General features: G+C 37.3%; 1 protein-coding gene across 2 annotated transcripts in view; it reads right to left on the bottom strand.

Annotated features, from left to right (window-relative positions):
• LOC150083407 (NADH dehydrogenase [ubiquinone] 1 alpha subcomplex subunit 7-like) overlaps positions 1–18,471 on the bottom strand; it is a 46,093-nt gene extending 27,622 nt beyond the window's left edge. For both annotated transcript variants that reach the window (XM_090377251.1, XM_090377250.1), the window contains exons 1-3: positions 18,381–18,471; positions 16,061–16,107; positions 3,869–4,018 (exon numbers count right to left, since the gene is read on the bottom strand). In XM_090377251.1, coding sequence (XP_090233377.1) covers positions 3,869–4,018; positions 16,061–16,107; positions 18,381–18,443 — 260 coding nt within the window. In that variant the 5' untranslated portion in view covers positions 18,444–18,471. The remainder of the gene's footprint in view (positions 1–3,868; positions 4,019–16,060; positions 16,108–18,380) is intronic.

Raw genomic sequence — 18,471 nt, 5'->3', positions numbered from 1 at the left:
TTAGCTAGCAGGGTGGTTGATTGTTGGAACAAACTTTCTTCTTTTGTTAAGAAGTGGGTAGTTTGAATAACTTCAAGGAAGAACTAGACAAATTACTGGAGGGGATGGATAGTGATGTGGGAGGGGTTTTTTTTTTTTTTTTTTTTTTTTTTTGTGCTATGCTTTATAAGCTTGCTTTCCTTTATCATATGCCTCTACTACTCTATACAAAAAAAAATAATAATAATAATTCTAGAGAGGTTTTGAAGAAGAGCAACAGACTAGTGTATATTCTCACGCATTTCCTAAAGAGTGGCTTAGGTGTGGATAGCAATGCTGTACTACTAGACACCTTGTGAGGAAAGAGCAAGAGAACCTGATTTAGGTAAAAATTAAGGGAATGAATAAAATGGATGAGGAAAGTATAATACAGCTGATAGGAAACATTAAATCTTACAAAACTACAGAAGACTGAATCTCATGAAGCTTACTTTTGGGCAGTGCCTTGTAGATCACTGGAATAAATTATCTTATAAGACAGCCAAGGTAAAAGGTTTGAAAAAGTTCAAGAAACAAATAGCCACTTTCTAGTGATGTGAATAATATGATGAGTGATCGGTGATTTTTTGTTTTTGGGAGATGAAGAATAAGTCTGTTTCCTTGCACCACTTCATCAATCTAACAGTAACATGTGCGATAGCTTCTCTCCACCAATTCACATAACATTTTATACGATTTTCATTACACCTTTTGCATTACATAATCTGCGAGTGGTCCCTAAAGATGCCATGAAAATTATATGAAGTCTTTCCATACAGGTTCATTCTATTTTCTAGTTGTTGTTGTTTGGTTTTTAGGAGCAATAGCAACTAAGGCCATATTGCTCCGGGGATATGCGGTGGTCATTCCATGACATTTCTGCATCCTCTATATTTGGTGGTCACGGGCTCGAATCCCGGTCTAATCAAGAAGCGTGTGCTACGCACTGCTGCTCCTGCCCACCTGGCTATGGAGACACCTCTATTTTCTAGGACAGAGGAGATATTTTGAGCAGATAATGAATCCTTGAATATAACTTCGTTCTTTTTTTTTTTTTTTTTGGACACTGAGCAATAAGATAATAAGCTGAATGATGGGCATATTTCAGGTGTGGTCTGGTCTCCTAAAATCAAGATTACATTGGATATCGATGATTCTTGCCGCCATGTTCACCCTGATCTGAACTGCTGTAATTTTTTTGGGAAGAACACCTTAAGAATATAATATATAAAAAATAATCTACGCAGCTGCAGAATTAATTGCAGATATCACAGATGATTTTATTCAAGACACAGTAGTTGCAGTTATGAAAATTTCTATAAGCACTTAGAAATAAGTTATGCATTACAAATGTTGAGGAATCAGTCCCATGTTAAAAATACTTCCATATTCCAAAAATACCTTGAAGTTGCATTTTCTCACACAAAGGTAACAAGCAATACAGCTCTAACAAATGTGAATAAATATATGTAAATATAAAAATATATAGTGCTTTCATAAAGGTGTTTACAGTGGTCTCAGAGATTTTTTAAATTCTATACAGTGGGATCAACTGATGATGTTACCAACAACAAATTCTAAATGGAAAGCATTAAAGAATTAATCTTGGAAGCTACTAGGATTTTCATACTAACTAAAAAATACTGTTCAAGGTTTAGGCCCAAATGGATGTCAGACAAACTAATGACACTCGAGACAGAGAAGAAAAATGCATTGGATGCATATAAATTTTCAGCAAAAAATAACCCTATGGTAGATATAAGCTAGTCTGTAATCAAGTCACAAAGGAGATTAGGCATCCGAAGGCAGATTATGAGAAATCTTTGGAAAAGGATGCAAAGAAAAACAGCAGACTTCTTTACTTATATAAACTCCAAAAGGAAGGGGTTAAATTAGATTGGTCCACATGATATCAATGGTTTGACTGCAGATGATCCTGCTCAGATAGCTGCAAAACTGAATGAGTATTTTGCATCTACATTCACACGTAAAGAATTCTATAGGGAAGTGGAGAACAGACAATCATTAAACTCTAACAGAGAGCTAAATAATTTTGTAATAACTGAGAGCAAAGTGGAGGAGAAATTGTTGAAGTTAAACATAAGAAAGGCACCTGAAGTGGATGGAATCCATCCAGTTATATTAAAGGAGGCAGCAAAGGAAGTAAGCAAACCATTAGCCATAATTATGAGAGCATCATTGGAATCAGGACAGGTCCCCACGGATTGCAGATGTGAAAATGTATCTCCAATTCACAAAGGTGGGGGATCAAAGGGTGACACGTGCAATTACAGACCTGTTACTTTAACTTGTTTTGGGTGAAATAATGGAGTCACTGGTTAAAGAAGCATTGCAGGATCATCTAGAGAACACTGCAGTAATAATTCAGACACAGCAAAGATTTGTTAAGGGAAAAGTCTTGTCTGACGAATTTGATTGGATACTATGATGTGGTCACAAAGGAACTGGATGCAAATAATAATTTTGATATTATATTTTTGGATTTCAGGAAAGCTTTTGATACTGTTGTACACGGAAGACTATTGTGCAAATTGGAAGAGTATGGCATTAAGGGCAAGTTGCTACAATGGATAAAAGGATGATGGTTGAGTGGGAGAAGATAGAGAGTGGTAATCAATGGACACTGCTCTTCATGGACTAATGTTATTAGTGGTATCCCCAAGAATTTGGTCTGAGCCCATTGTTGTTTTGTATATTTATCAATGATACTGATGACAGTAGATCCTGCTTAATGTTGAAGTTTTCAGATGATACAAAGGTTGGCAGGATTGTTAATGGCAGTATGCTACTGTAACAATTTAGAAAAGTTGGGTAGATTTGCTAAGAAGTGGCAAACTGAAGTTTAACATTGACAAATGCAAAGTACTGCATATGGGTAGCAGTAATCCCAGAGAAATGTACCAACTGTGTGAGGTTACACTCAAGGAAGTAAAGAATGAAAGAGGCCTGGAGTAATTGTACAGTCAGATATGAAGTTTTCTGAGCAGTGCAGATAGGCCTCTAGAGCAGGTCATGGGGTCTTGTCAATGATATACAGGAATTTTGCTAGCAGGGATAAGGAGATGATTATCTCCTTGTATAAGGCAATGGTCAGGCCACACCTTGAGTATTGTGTACAGGTCTGGAAACCTCATTTTAGGAAGTATGTAGAGTTGCTATAACGAGTACAAAGAAGGACAACAAGATTGTGAGGGAAACAAAGGGGTGCTCTTATGAAGAAAGGCTTAAGTTCTGTAAACTGTAGCATCTGGAGACTAGGCACCTGCGAGGTGATTTGATTGAGGTGTATAAGGCCTTGAATGGATTGAGCAGACGCAATGCTGATGGGATTCTTCCTCTTGCTCAGATTACAAACCTGAGGGGGCATAACCTGAAATTGAGGAAAGACAGTCATCGAATAAATGTGCAGAAGTTTGCCTTTAGCCAGCAGGTAGTTAATTGCCAGAGTGAACTTCCATCCATTGTTGTGGAAGTTGATAGCTTAAATAAATTCAAGGAAGAAGTAGACAAACATTTGGAACAAAGTTTGTTTGTTTTTTTTTTTTGTTTGTTTTTTTGACTGATGCTGTATAAGCTTGCTTTCTTACATCATATGACTCTACTAATGCTAAATATTTAAAAAAAAAAACTAAATATCTAAACCTTCATTATAAACTGTTATGATTAAAAAAATTTTAGTATGAACATTGTGTTTAACATTGTGTATTAAAAAAATATGAATAAAATAAATAAGCATATTAGGAGGTATACTTGCAAAAACAATGAAATTAAAAAAAAAAAAAAAATTGTCCTTTTTCTGAACACCCTGCATATCAAGATCATATTTTACCTTGATGCTCCATCTTGTAAAGCTTTCAAATGACCAGCATCGATAACAACAACAGGAGGCCTACTTTCACGGCGGCCATCTCGGGAACAATAGGAATTATTGGCCAGTTTATGGGCTGGCCCGCCAGGTATATGTGGTGGAGGAGGAGACCTAAAAATAGTAATGACATTACACAATTTCTTTTTGCAAATGGCTAGTAATGTTATTAAAAACAAGTAATTTTGCCTTTAGTGTTAATTCTGATTAAGAGCCACAAAAAAGTATGAAAAGTATTTTGCACATGATGCAAAGGAAATATCTGACTGCATGGGAGCCATTTTGACCTTTTTAATAGGAAATTGAAGTTTTTATGAAATACAAAGACAAAAACTTTTCTTAAAAAGGGAGCCAAAATGACCTTGAGCAGAACTTAACAATTTTCAATTACCATCAAAATGCCAGAGAAAAAATAATTAATAGTTGCAAATAAAATAAGCAGGCAGACATAACATTGAAATACTTTTAGAGAAATATCTAGTAAAAACCCTGCTGGCCATTCCCAAAGCTATACATAGTTCTTACTATCTCTCAATCTTGTAGAAGCAAAAAATTCCCACCCCCACTTGTGGAGAAAACATGGACTGATAAGCAAAACAAATATTCTAATTTTTTTCAATACAACCATGGCACTGGCTTTATAACCAATTAATTTTGGTTTAAGAGATCTACAAAGAGTGATTTATAAGCTTATGGCCTAAATCTGAAATAGTGATCTCCTGTCTATTACACAGTTATTACATCTTTACATTTTACATGTGTTCACAAAATTTCAAAAGAAAATAATGATACTTGCTTTTTTTCAGAAAATTGAAAAATGTGAAGTGAAGCTCTTCGAAACAAAAAAAAAAAAAAAAAGGATAAATTTGAGTTTAACCCTGTCTTAAAATATCAACATATTTTATTACTGCTCTAAGTAAAATCTGGCTTAACTCCCATAGAAATTCATTATGATATTGGGAATAATTTACAATGCTATTACTTATTCTAAAGTAAAGAAAGAATGAAAGAAACAACAGAGAAAACAATGCAAGAAGTGAATGATCTTCAAACAGTCTTAACGTCAAAAAACTGATCTGATATACAGTTGAGCTTTCAGACATATTACTAACATGCTGGAATATGTTTAGAATATTATGAGAGAGAGAGAGTAATAAGCAAATTTGTTCCACCACTAAAACTCAGATGATAGGATTAAAGTAAAAAATTGCAATCTCATTTATTAAACTCACAGAATTTTAGGGCTACAATCCCTCAAACTGAAACTGTGAAAATTTTAAACTAATATACTGGTTTCTTTGTTTGTTATTTGGATTTTAGGAGCATTAGCAACTAAGGCCATATTGCTCCGGGGATATGCGGTGGTCATTCGCTGACCTGTCCGCATCCTCCGTATTTGGTGGTCACGGACTCGAATCCCGGTCTAATCAAGAAACGTGTGCTACGCACTGCTGCTCCTCTCCACCTGGCTACGGAGGCACCTAATATACCGGTATAAATTAATGTGTTTGAATCATGTCTATACACAAACAAAATTGAAAAAAAAAAAAAAAGGTTTGCTTATAAGGTATCATTTCAAACTTCTCTGTTTGGGATGTTTACTTATTTTAAGTATAAGAATAGGGAAACAATGTTCTATGACATTTTTTAAAATGATGGATTATAATACTCCAAATTAGAGAAAATTTCAGCTATGTACAGATGATGGAAGACACCAACTATGATTAGTATTTTAAAAAATAATAATAAATAATAAGAAAACAATCATATTAAAAAAAAATCAGTTTTTAAGTCCATTCTATACTCCATTAATCACATAAACCATCCAAGTCAGCATTACAACAATATAGTCACTTGGGTAGGTTTTTTGAATTGCAAATAACTGTGTTATAACACTGAGAACTTTCCACTGGGGTTCCAAAGCGACACAATTCCCAATATCAGTAAAATTACACATACCACTTTGCATATTAATTACACTTCTCGAATGCATTGTTCAGAAACATTTTTGTATTTTTGTGCTTTTCACTATGGATTTAATCATGCTGCAATTGTAGAATTTTAGAGTTTACAAAGTCCCGAAATTTAAAGCATTTATGACATCAGCAAATCCATATGAATCCATGACTCTTACACACACACACACACACACACACACACACACACACACACACACACACACACACACACACACACACACACACACACACACACACACACACACAGGCTATTGAAAGTGCTCCATTTTGCTTTATTTTCTTCTTTATTGTTTCTATAAATTTTAATTAAATGCATTTTATTTGACCAAATACAAATGAACAGTACTATATATCAACTGTGCTATATAACAAAAAGATAACTTTTCAGGTAATAGTTTTCTTTACACATTGTCATAACAAAAGGTAAATCTCACTAATTACAGGATTGTTATTTGGCAGCAAACAATAAGATCCATGCTGAAACAGAGTGCTACTAGTGATTAACTGATGCTGTTATGGTAGGCAGTTAACTATCCTCAGACAGGGCATAAATTTAAAACTGTTTAGCATCAGCAGTGGCAAATGATGCAAGAAAGCAAGCTTATAAATAATAATAATAATAAAGAATTCTAGAAGTTATATGCATGCATAAATAATATAAAAGTGAAAGAATTTGCATCGGTCAACACTAAAAATTTTATTTGATATTTTGTGGATGTGAATCACATCAATCTTGACCATACTTGAACTGATAAATATTAACAACCAAAATGCTAGTAACTGGCAACAAAACAAGATATACATGGTTTTTGTCAAAAGCTGAAGTAACACAAGCAAATATATATCAGTTCTCATTAGTTGTGACTCGTTTGGATGCCACAATTAATTATAAATGTGATCAAACTTGTAATATGGAATGGGAATAGTTATCTTAAGATTCCAGAAAACCTTTCCTGAGATTAGCATTAGAGGCATACGATGCAAGAAAGCAAGCTTATGCAGCATCAGCCAAAAAAACAAACCCCTTATTTCACCCATCCACTCGCACCAAACGTTTGTCAAGTTCTGCCTTGAATCTATTTAAGCTATTAACTTCTACAACGACAGAGGGAAGTTTGTTCCAGCAGTCAACCACCCACTGGCTAAAGGCAAACTTCCGCACATCATCTATCCTACAACCGTCTTTCCTCAATTTGAATTTATGCCCTCTCAGGCAATTATTCTGAGCAAGAGGAAGAATCCCATCTGCATTAAGCATGCTCAAACCATTCAAGGCTTTATATACCTCAATCAGATAACCTCGCAGGTGCCTAGTCTCCAGACACTGTAATTTTCAAAACTTAAGCCTTTCTTCGTAAGAGCAACCCTTTGTTACATTCACTAATCTTGTTGCCCTTCTCTGTACTCATTCAAACAGCTCTACATCCTTAAAATGAGGCCTCCAGACCTGTATACAGTACTCAAGGTGTGGCTTGACCATTGCCTTATACAAGGAAATAATCATCTCCTTATCCCAGCTAGAAAAATTGCTGTATATCACTGACAAGACACCATGAGCTACTCTTGCAGCCCATCTGCACTGCTCAGAAAACTTTATATCTGCCTGCACAGTTACCCCCAGGTCCTTTTCATTCTCTACCACGGTAGAGAATGAAAAGGACCTTGGGGTAACTGTGCATTCTCTACCACTGTCAGTGTAGTACCACAGAGTTGATATGTTATTCTGGGGTTACTGCTTCCCATACGTAGTACTTTACATTTGTCAATGTTAAACTTCATTTGCCACCTCTCAGCCTCCTGCTCAACTTTTCTAAATCCTGTTGGAGCAGCATACTGTCATTAGTGCTCTTAACAACCCTGCCAACCTTCGTATCGTCTGTACACTTGGAGATTAAGCCTGATATACCATCATCAATATCATTTATAAGATGTCTAACAACTACGTAGTTTGTGCTTAATTAAAAAAAAAAAAAAAAAGCAGCTTGTGTACCCTATACACATGAAAGATGCTTTATTTTATGTGAAAACATCTATGGCGGCATTAGAGTAAAACTGTTTAAATTTTTGAATGGTATGATCGAAACATACTTATGCTACTTAGGTTGATTTTGATCAAAATCTTGAGAAGCAGATTTTATTAAAGTCTGCATTTTATTCTTGAATAATATTACTACCCGGTTTCTTGCATAATATTCTGCTTTTCTTCTCGCATAATATTACTACCCGCTGCTTACTCTCCTGAATCAACGTTAGTGACTAAGTGGGCATCATTTAGGAAGTGACATCATTTCCATATCTTAGTATGAACTTACTCTACCAAATCAACATTAGTGACTAAGTTAGCATCGTTAGCATCATTTAGGAAGTGATGACATTTCCATCATTTAAAATCTAACAGCCACCTAATAGGAAGTGACGTCAATTGCGTGATTTCTGTAAAACATTTCATTAACAATCAATTGCATCATTTTTGTAAAAAAATTTTGTTACCAATCGGTTTTACTCTAGTGCTGCCATAGATGTTTTCACATTAAAAAAATTCCAACTTTATTAATTTAGTGCCTACTAAAAAAAAAGTTTAGTAGGCACAAAATACAAAGCACAGCTGTGTTTGTACCATATTTTGTATAATAAGAACATATTATAGATACTTGCGTGTACACCAATGCTAGGAGTTTGGTAAATAAATTGATGAATTTGAGGTATTGCTCAAAGCATCAAAGCGGATATTGTTGGGATATCAGAGACCTGGTGTCACACAGATATAAGTAATGCAGAACTGGAATTTGGGGAGTACAACATCTACAGAAAGGATAGACAGGATAGGAAAGGAGGAGGGGTTATGCTATTAGTTAAGAAACACATAAAATCCAAGGAAGTGAAGCCAGTCGACATCGCTGGAAAGTGCAGTGTCGAGTCAGTTTGGTGTGACATAAGCATTGGGAGATCAAAATTGAGAGTTTGTTTGTTTGTTATTTGGTTTTTAGGAGCATTGAGGTCCTTGAGGTTGTCACAGACATTCTCTCAGATATGCCAGACAAGCTGTACTTGCTACCTGGGAGTCTAAAACGCTGATGGAACTGATATTCGGGTGACACTCAAGTCAAGTGGACCCAATTTCGGCGAAGTCCGGACGGTCTGTGACAACCAAATCCTCTGCTTGCACCTTCACGATGGTGGGACTGTTAGTAATCCTGGGTATAACCTCCATGCACAAGCACATGGTGGGTGACCACCCAGGTGTGAACCAACGTAAGCAGGGGTCGAGGTGTGGCGCCCACACCACATGGAGGAATGCCGCCCCTCTATGTTACCAGGCAGTACTAGGTGGTAGATGACTCTCATCAACCGGCGAAATACCACCACTTTGCTTATTGGAGGCTTGAAGTGGTGGAACCCATGTTTAGTCTCTAGAGCTAAGTTCCGGTCAACCCTTCCCTATCTCTTCCATCATGCAGTATGATTGATGACTTTTGAGGTTATGATGAACGTTGTGGCGAGATCCAATATTCCTTACATTTCGAGGGTACAGCTCTAAAACGGTTTTCGCAGGCCGGCCGCTAGTTAGTACACCGGACCGAACCTATTGGTAACTCTCTAGGAGGCTTCCGGATCAGCTAGTGTATAATCTTGCTACCTCTACTCTGCCAGATAGTGACTGGAGGGAGTCCGAGTAGTGTGTATGCGGGGAGCATTGTCGAGGCCACGTTATGTCAAGGATCTGGGTATATTCTTCCCACATGTACGCCATATCCAAAAATTTCATTACTTCATACAGCATGTCCCACCCACTTTTTCTTACTATTGAATACACCATGAATTGTCAAACTAATAGAACAAGCTTATCTGCGAAAAGATCTAAACCTCCCAAGGATTTCCTAATTCATTTCACAAATATACGTGGTCTCAATTCTAATCTCAACGATGTCCATTTCCACTTGCAGTCTGCCAAACCCCATGTACTTTTTCTGACAGAATCTCAGTTATCGGTTGATTCAACTACTGTTCATCTCAGATGCCCAAATTATTCGCTGTATGATTCCTTTCGCCTCAAAGGTGGTACTTGTGCATATGTCCGTTCTGATATTCCCTGTCAGAGACTTGGCAATTTGGAATCTCCACTCTTTGATCTTCTCTGGCTTAAAATCTCTCTACCTCATTGTGTCAAATTCATCTGTTGTCTCTACCGTTCTCCCAACTCCACTAATCACTTGGAGCTCTTTGACTTCCTCTCGTTGCAACTTGACTTTCTCCAGTCCAACTTTCCTAACAGTGAGGTAATTTTCCTTGGTGATTTTAATGTTCACAACTCCAGCTGGCTTCCGTTTTCTAGTCACACCGACCCAGCAGGTCGAGATGCTGAGGCTTTTGCAATTACTAATGACCTAGCACAGATTGTTCATTTACCTACAAGAATACCGGACAATCCGAATCATACAGCCAATACGCTTGATCTTTTTCTCACAAACAACCCTTCTAAGTACACGGTCGAAGTGAGAGGCCCTTTAGGCACTTCAGATCACAACTTGGTGATTGTCTCTTCTCCAATGGAACCTTTATCTCATGGCTATTCCCAACCTCGTGTTGTTTGGCATTACAAGAATGCAAAATGGGATGACCTGCGAGACTTCTTTTCTTCTTTTCCTTGGTCGGATTACTGTTTCAAAACTCCTGATGTCAACGTTTGCTCAGATCGTGTCAGTGAAATTATTCTTGCAGGAATGGAATCCTTTATCCCACACTCCACTTTAAAATCTCGTCCTTTATCTAAACCTTGGTTTTCCAATAAATGTGCTAAGGCTGTTCAAGAGAAGAATGTTGCCTATCGTAATTGGCTTGTTTCTAATTCTTCAGTTTCATTTTCTGCCTACACCAAAGCTCGCAACAATTGTAAAGCAGTTATTAATCAGTCCAAACTAGAGTTTGAACAGGCTAAGAGTAGAAAACTTGCTTCTTGCCCTAATGGTAGCCGAGCATTCTGGTCTCTTGCCAAAGCTATTGGCCGCAACTTTTGCCCATCTCTGCTCCCACCTCTGTCCAAACCAGATGGTTCTGTTGTCACTTCAGCCAAGGATAAAGCTGACCTGCTAGCATCCCATTTTTCTTCCAGCTCATGTATTAATGAACTTGGTAAAACACCTCCCACCATTCCCAACACGGTCCATTCAATGCCTCCTGTGGTCTTCCGTCAAAAGGATATCAGAAGGATTTTGATGAATCTTGATGCTAAGAAAGCTCCAGGTCCTGATGGTATTTCTCCACTTGTTCTCAAAATCTGTGCTCCTGAACTTACTCCTATTCTTTGCCGCCTTTTTTCACTTTCTTATTCCAAAGGTGTTTTTCCTTCTGCTTGGAAATTTGCTCATATCCAGCCAGTTCCTAAAAAGGGTGACAAATCCCTCCCATCCAATTATCGTCCCATTGCAATTACTTCTACTCTTTCTAAAGTAATGGAGAAATCAATTAACCGCCAACTCTTAAACTACCTAGAAACCTTCCGTCTGATCAACGATCGCCAGTATGGATTCCGTCGGTGTCGATCCACTGGTGATATTCTGGCTTATGTTACCCATTTATGGACTACTTCAATGGAAAGGTTCGGTGAAACACAAGCAGTTGCTCTTGACATCTCAAAGGCTTTCGATCGTGTTTGGCATAAAGGTCTTCTAAACAAGCTTCCATCTTATGGTTTGCCAACTGTTTTTAGTAATTGGTTATCCAGTTTTCTCTCTGATCGCTCACTGAGGGTGATGGTAGATGGCTCTCTGTCTTCTAACTTCTCCACTAATGCCGGTGTCCCCCAAGGTTCAGTTCTTTCCCCCACTCTTTTCCTCTTGTATATCAATGACCTTCTTCCATTGACTGGAAATCCTATCCATAGTTTTGCCGATGATAGCACATTGCATTCAACTTTCCATTTTGAGAAACCTTGCCCTGCTCAATCAGCTTCAACTTCTCGAAAATCTGCTACCAATTCCTTAAATGCCGATCTTCAGGTAATTCTCCAGTGGGGCAAAGACAACTTAGTTGATTTCAACCCTTCTAAAACTCAGTCTTGTCTTATATCTCGCAAAAAGGATTCTTCTGCTCCTATGCTTATCTTTAGTGACACTCCAATTTCTAGGCAAAAGGATATATCTCTTTTGGGGATTACCCTGACTTCTAATCTCTCTTGGCACAAGCACATTACAAATATTGCTTCCTCTGCATCTAAAAAACTTGGTTTTCTCTTTCGCTCTCGGCGTTACTTTTCTTCCAAACAGCTGCTCACTCTGTATAAATCGCAAATCCGCCCTGCCATGGAATATTGTTCCCACATTTGGGGTGGTGCCCCCAAAACCTCTCTCAGGCTTCTTGATTCCATTCAGAAGAGGGCAGTTAGGTTAATTAATGATTCATCTCTAACAGAGTCTCTCCACTCGCTTTCTCATAGACGTACTGTTTCTGCTGCATGCCTCTTCTACAGATATTTCCATGGGCACTGTTCTTCTGAATTGGCTTCTATAATTCCCGCTCTCTCTTTCAAAACAGTCCGAACACGTGCCGCCACCAGCCAACATCCATTTACTGTCCAACTTCAAACCCACAGAACCAACTTTTCATCTTCCTCATTTATTCATTCAACTGCCGTTTTCTGGAACAACCTTCCTTCATACGTATTTCCTGAAAATTACAATCTACAGAAGTTCAAGTCCAATGTCAACAAATATCTTCTTTCGTCTTCTCAACCTCCAACCCATGCACGGTACTAAGTACTATAGGTTCTAATACCTCTCGTGTTTGGGGTTCACATAAAAAAAAAAAAAAAAAAAAAATTAGCAACTAAGGCCATATTGCTCCGAGATATGCGGTGGTCATTCCCTGACCTTTCCGCATCTTCCGTATTTGGTGGTGACAGGCTCGAACCCCAGTCTAATCAAGAAGCGTGTGCTACGCACTGCTGCTTCTTCCCACGGAGGTGCCAAAATTGAGAATAGGAGTGTGCTGTAGGCCTAATGACTCTAATGAGTATAATAATAAACTGTACAGAGAAATAGAGTGGGACAGTAAATCAGAGAATCTTATAATGGGGGATTTTAATTTCCCAGATATTGACTGGAATTTGTGGGTTGATCACTAGCAAGGCTTTTGTGGATTTATTGGATGATTGTTTTCTAAATCAGCATGTTCGGGAGGCAACTAGAGGGAGCAATACTCTTGATTTGATTATCAGTAGTGATTCTTCATGCATTAAGAATCTACAGATAGAGGAACTACTAGGTGGCAGTGAACACAATGTGCTGAAGTGGGATTTACTCAAGGAGGTAACTACCATCAGGGGTAAAGGGAAGGTTTATTGCTTTCGTAAAGGCAACTATGATGGTCTAAGACAGTATTTAAATTCTATACAGTGGGGCCAACTGATGATGTTACCAACAGCAAATTCAAAATGGGAAGCATTCAAAGAACTTATCTTGGAAGCTACTAGGCTTTACATACCAACTAAGAAATATTGTTCAAGGTTCAGGCCTAAATGGATTTCAGATGAACTAATGAGACATATGGAACAGAAGAAAAATGCATGGGATATATATAAATTAACATGTGACACAGAAGCCTATGATAGATATAAGTTGATCTGTAACCAAGTTACAAAGGCGGTTAGGCAGGAAAAGGCAGATTACGAGAAATCTTTGGCAAGGGATGCAAAGAAAAACAGCAAGATGTTCTTTACTTATGTAAACTCTAGAAGGAAGGGGATGGGATGAATCAGATTGGTCCACTTGATATCAATGGTTCAATTGTTCATGATCCTGCTCAGGTAGCTAACAAACTAAATCTATATTTTGCATCTACATTCACACATGAGGAGTTATTCAGAAAGGGAAATGCCATATATGAAGTAAACACTGGCAGTGAGCTAGATGATCTTGTAATAATTGAGAGTAAAGTGGAGGAGAAATTGTTGAAGATAAATACAAGAAAGGCACCTGGGGTGGATGGGATCTATCAAGTTATATTAAAGGAGGCAGCAAAGGAAGTAAGCAATCCGTTAGCCATAATTATGAGAGCTTCCTTGGACTCAGGGGAGGTACCCACAGACTGGAGATGTGCAAATGTAACCCCAATTCACAAAGGAGGATCAAAGGCTGACACAAGTAATTAATAACCTGTGAGTTTAACTTCTGTTCCAGGAAAATTAATGGAAGCACTGGTTAAAGAAGCACTGCAGGACCATCTTGACAAGAATTCAGTTATAGCTCAGACACAGCATGGTTTTGTTAAGGGAAGGTCTTGCCTGACCAATTTGATTGGATACTATGATGTAGTCACAAAAGAATTGGATGCAGGGAATAACTTTGATATTATATATTTGGATCTTAGAAAGGCTTTTGATACTGTTGCACATGGAAGAATGCTGCACAAATTGGAGCAGTGTGGCATTAGTGACAAATTGTTGCTATGGATAAGGGATGGTTGAGAGTGGCAGAAGACAGAGAGTGGTAATTAATGGACATTGCTCATCGTGGACTAATGTTATTAGTGGAGTCCCTCAGGGTTCAGCGTTGGGTCCATTGTTGTTTTCTGTATTTATAAATGATACTGATGATGGTATATCAAGCTTAATGTCCAAGTTTGCCAGGGTTGTTAAGGACGCTACTGATGCTATGCTGCTACAACAGGATCTGGAAAGGTTGAGCAGATGGGCTGAGAGGTGGCAAATGAAGTTTAACATTGACAAATGTAAAGTACTACATATGGGAAACAGCAACCCCAGAGCAACGTATCAACTCTGTGGTACTACACTGACAGTGGTAGAGAACGAAAGGGACCTGGGGGTGGTTGTGCAGACAGATATGAAGTTCTCTGACAGTGCAGACGGGCTGCAAGAGTAGCTCATGGTGTTTTATCAATGATATACAGGAATTTTTCTAGCAGGGATAGGGAGGTGATTATTCCCTTGTATAAGGCAATGGTAAGGCCACACCTTGAGTACTGTATACAGGTCTGGAGGCCTCATTTCAAGAAGGATGTAGAGCTGCTGGAACGAGTACAGAGAAGGGCAACAAGATTAGTGAATGGAACAAAGGGTTGCTCTTACGAAGAAAGGCTTAAGTTTTGCAAATTACAGTGTCTGGAGACTAGGCACGGGCGAGGTGATCTGATAGAGGTGTACAAAGCCTTGAATGGTTTGAGCATGCTCAATGCTGATGGATACTGCCTCTTGCTCAGAATAATCACCTGAGAGGACATAAATTCAAATTGAGGAAAGACAGATGTAGGATAGATGTGCGGAAATTTACCTTTAGCCAGTGGGTAGTTGGTTGGTGGAACAGACTTCCATCCCTTGTTGTGGAAGTTGATAGCCTAAATAAATTTAAGGCTCAGCTGGACAGGTATTTCGAACGAACGAAGGGGTGAAGTGGAAGGGGTTTTTTTTTTTTTTTTTTGTTTTTTTTTTGGCTGATGCTGCATAAGCTTGCTTTCTTGCATCATATGCCTCTACTAAATGCTAATGCTAATATTAGAATTACTTTGCATATACCTAATTTTACTGTGGTTATGTCATAAACAAATACCATACAGTGATAAATGAATCCTGAGTCTGTATTAAAAAGGTGAAATTTCTTTTATCTGCGACAGCCTTGGTCTACTTCACCTCAGATTATCAGGATCCTGCTTGAACCTAATGTTAACTGTAAAATGATAATAAATAATTGTAATAAGCCTCTTTAAAGCAGATTCTGTTTTTGATAAGGTGATTTTACAAAATGTGTGGCCAAACTGGTCACATCCTTATACTCATTCAACTCTGCAATTGAGGGTTTGTTAAGTGGCACCTTCTTGGAGCCACTTAACAACCCACGCTTCACCTGCTCACACTATTCCTTATGCTCTTCTGGATCTGCCAAGCCTATCGCAGGTTCCACAGTAGCAGTCTGGATAATCACTAATGGGCACCAATTTTTGGTTATGATTTTCCAAAGATTTGGAAATTACTGAGTGAATCCTGTAAGTGATGAATGGAACACAGCAAAACAAGACAAGTAGAATTTGTTTTTAATTCAATTCACATAGATAACTTACCAATTTAACTAAAAAGCTAATAGCATTCATATTTCTCCTAAAACTTTAAATGTTACTTAAAAACAAATTTATGTACCAGTACTTCACACAATTAATGCAGCTTACTCACCTTGTAGCTAATTCATCTTCAAAGCGCAATGGGGTCTGATATTTTCTCTAAAAGATAAAAAAGTATAATTATATGATAAATAATTAATAAAACTACAGGGTGTTCAGAAATTCCTACTACAATCCACAAAAATTAATTGGTGATAAATGATATACATGTATAATGTTATCATAAATGTAGAGGTTATTTGGATGTTTCATTACATATGCAACCTCCTAATGGAGGTTGTTTATGTTCCAAGTACTATAAAGTCATGTAAACTATGGCTAGTCAGTCCATAAAACCATGAAAGATAACCAGAATGATTTCAATGCAAGATCCAACAAAGCAGAATCACCAAAGTATATGGTATTAGGCTGGGATATGAAGCTTTCTGAAAGTTAATTGTTGTTTTTCTAGGGTTTTAGGCACATCAGCAACTTAGGAAATATTATGCCATATATAATGTCTGTAAACTGTGTGATTGATTTGCTGTTTGTCGGAAAAAAAAAATCAAAGTTCATGGAAGAAAAAACCATGCTACATTTGCCTCAGACTGACTAACTCAGCTACAATATGAAAAAGACCCATAAAAATTCCTCACATCATTCTTGGGATTCAAACTCAGGTGTCTTTTCCACCCAGTGGGGAAAGAATGGTGATTCTACCAACCATACTATCTACAAGTGCCCCGAAAGTTAGGGAATATTTTGTGGTATTTCATGGTCTACTAAAGGTTGAGAAACATTGGTTTACTAAATATTAGTAGAGAAATGTACATAGGAAAATTTGTTTTTATTTCCAAATTTAAAAAAATAACAATGATTTTAAACAGTGGCATCAGTTAGATGTAACATTAGCAACAGAGAACTAAGAACAAACCTATATAGGACTAGGAACAAACCTAATACTTTCATTTTGTCATTAACCACTTTGCCAACCTTTGTATCATCTGTAAACTTAGCCATTAAGTCTGATATACCTTCATCAATATCATTAATAAATACAAAAAACTACAATGGACCCAGCACCAAACCCTGTGGGACTCCACTATAACATTAGTCCATGAAGTGCAGTGTCGCGATAACTCTCTCCTTCTTACTCTTATACATAACAGTAATTGCCCTTAAATGCAACACAGCTCCAGTTTGCACAGCAGTCTTTTATGTGCAACAGTATCAAAAGCCCTCCTGAAACCCACGTATATGATATTAAAATTATTTTTTTGCATTCAGTTGCTTTGTCACTGCATCATAGTATCCAATCAAATTGGTCAGACAAAATCTTCCCTTAACAAATCCATTTATACTTCAAAAAGGATTATTAATTTTATTCACCAAAAATTTCTTGTTTCATTTTCTGTAACTTTCTAACTTCATGAGTCCACTGCAGCATTCTGAATTTCCTACCTCTGCAGACCTTCCCCACATACTGCTTTTGCAGCTTATACTAATGCTCTCTTGAATTTTGGGCATTCTTCAACCAGCCACATAAGCATCAAAATGCCATTTCACTTTTAAACAAAAACGTTGCTATATATAATGACTGTTGACAAATCTGGGAGCATTATGATTTTTGCCTGTTTTAACACTTTTCATACATCTTATTTTTGTCACTAATTATCATACTTTATTTACTCAATACAATTGTATTGAACTTCCATTCTCAACTCCTTTATATATCCTTGTATCTTCAATTGGGACTCACATCTGATGAGTATGGGCTTGGCACACCCAGGGCCCTGAGCTGGATATCATCATTCTTCTCTTAGTGATTCCTTTCTACTTCTGACTCTCTCTCTCTCTCTCTGGGTAACTTGGGATTTTTTTTTTTTTTTTTTTTGGCTGGTGCAACATAAGCTTCAGGCTTCCTTGCACCATATGGCTAATAATAATAATAACTCGTTTATTACCTTTTGTTTTTTATAATGATAGTCAATTATGCTTTTCTTTTGTCTACGATTCATTCTCTTGATTTCTACACCTGCTATTCTGATATCGACAAACTACGTTAATTCCACAACTTTTTGCAGTGTAAGCTCTACAGTTGATGGTAGGTACCTTTTTTTTTTTTTTTTTTTTTTTTTTTTTTTACGTATCTCATGGTTCCCCCGACAACCACAACAGACACCCTGTTGAAGCAGACGTCCCAGCAGATACAAGAGCCAATTGAAAACAATGCACATATATTCTTACTGCGATAATATTGAATACTGAATTGCAAAGAAATGGAAATAATTTCTATACTCTTTTCTAAAAATTTTTTGTTAAAAAAATTCTTTCCCTAATACACTTAGAAAATACAATATAAAATATAAGCTGTGTCCAAAATTAGCACTAACCCTCATCAAAAAATTACGCAAAAACTGTATCAGAGGAGAAACATCACGATGAGCAGAAGCCATCCTCAAAATCGAACAATTTCAACACTAG

The sequence above is a fragment of the Mastigoproctus giganteus genome, chromosome 7 (assembly GCF_048544385.1).
Source record: "Mastigoproctus giganteus isolate SK-2022 chromosome 7, ASM4854438v1, whole genome shotgun sequence".
NCBI classification, from domain to species: Eukaryota; Metazoa; Arthropoda; class Arachnida; order Uropygi; family Thelyphonidae; genus Mastigoproctus; species Mastigoproctus giganteus.
The sequence above is the reverse complement of the archived record's forward strand: the minus strand, read 5'-3'. Positions and strand labels throughout refer to the sequence as shown.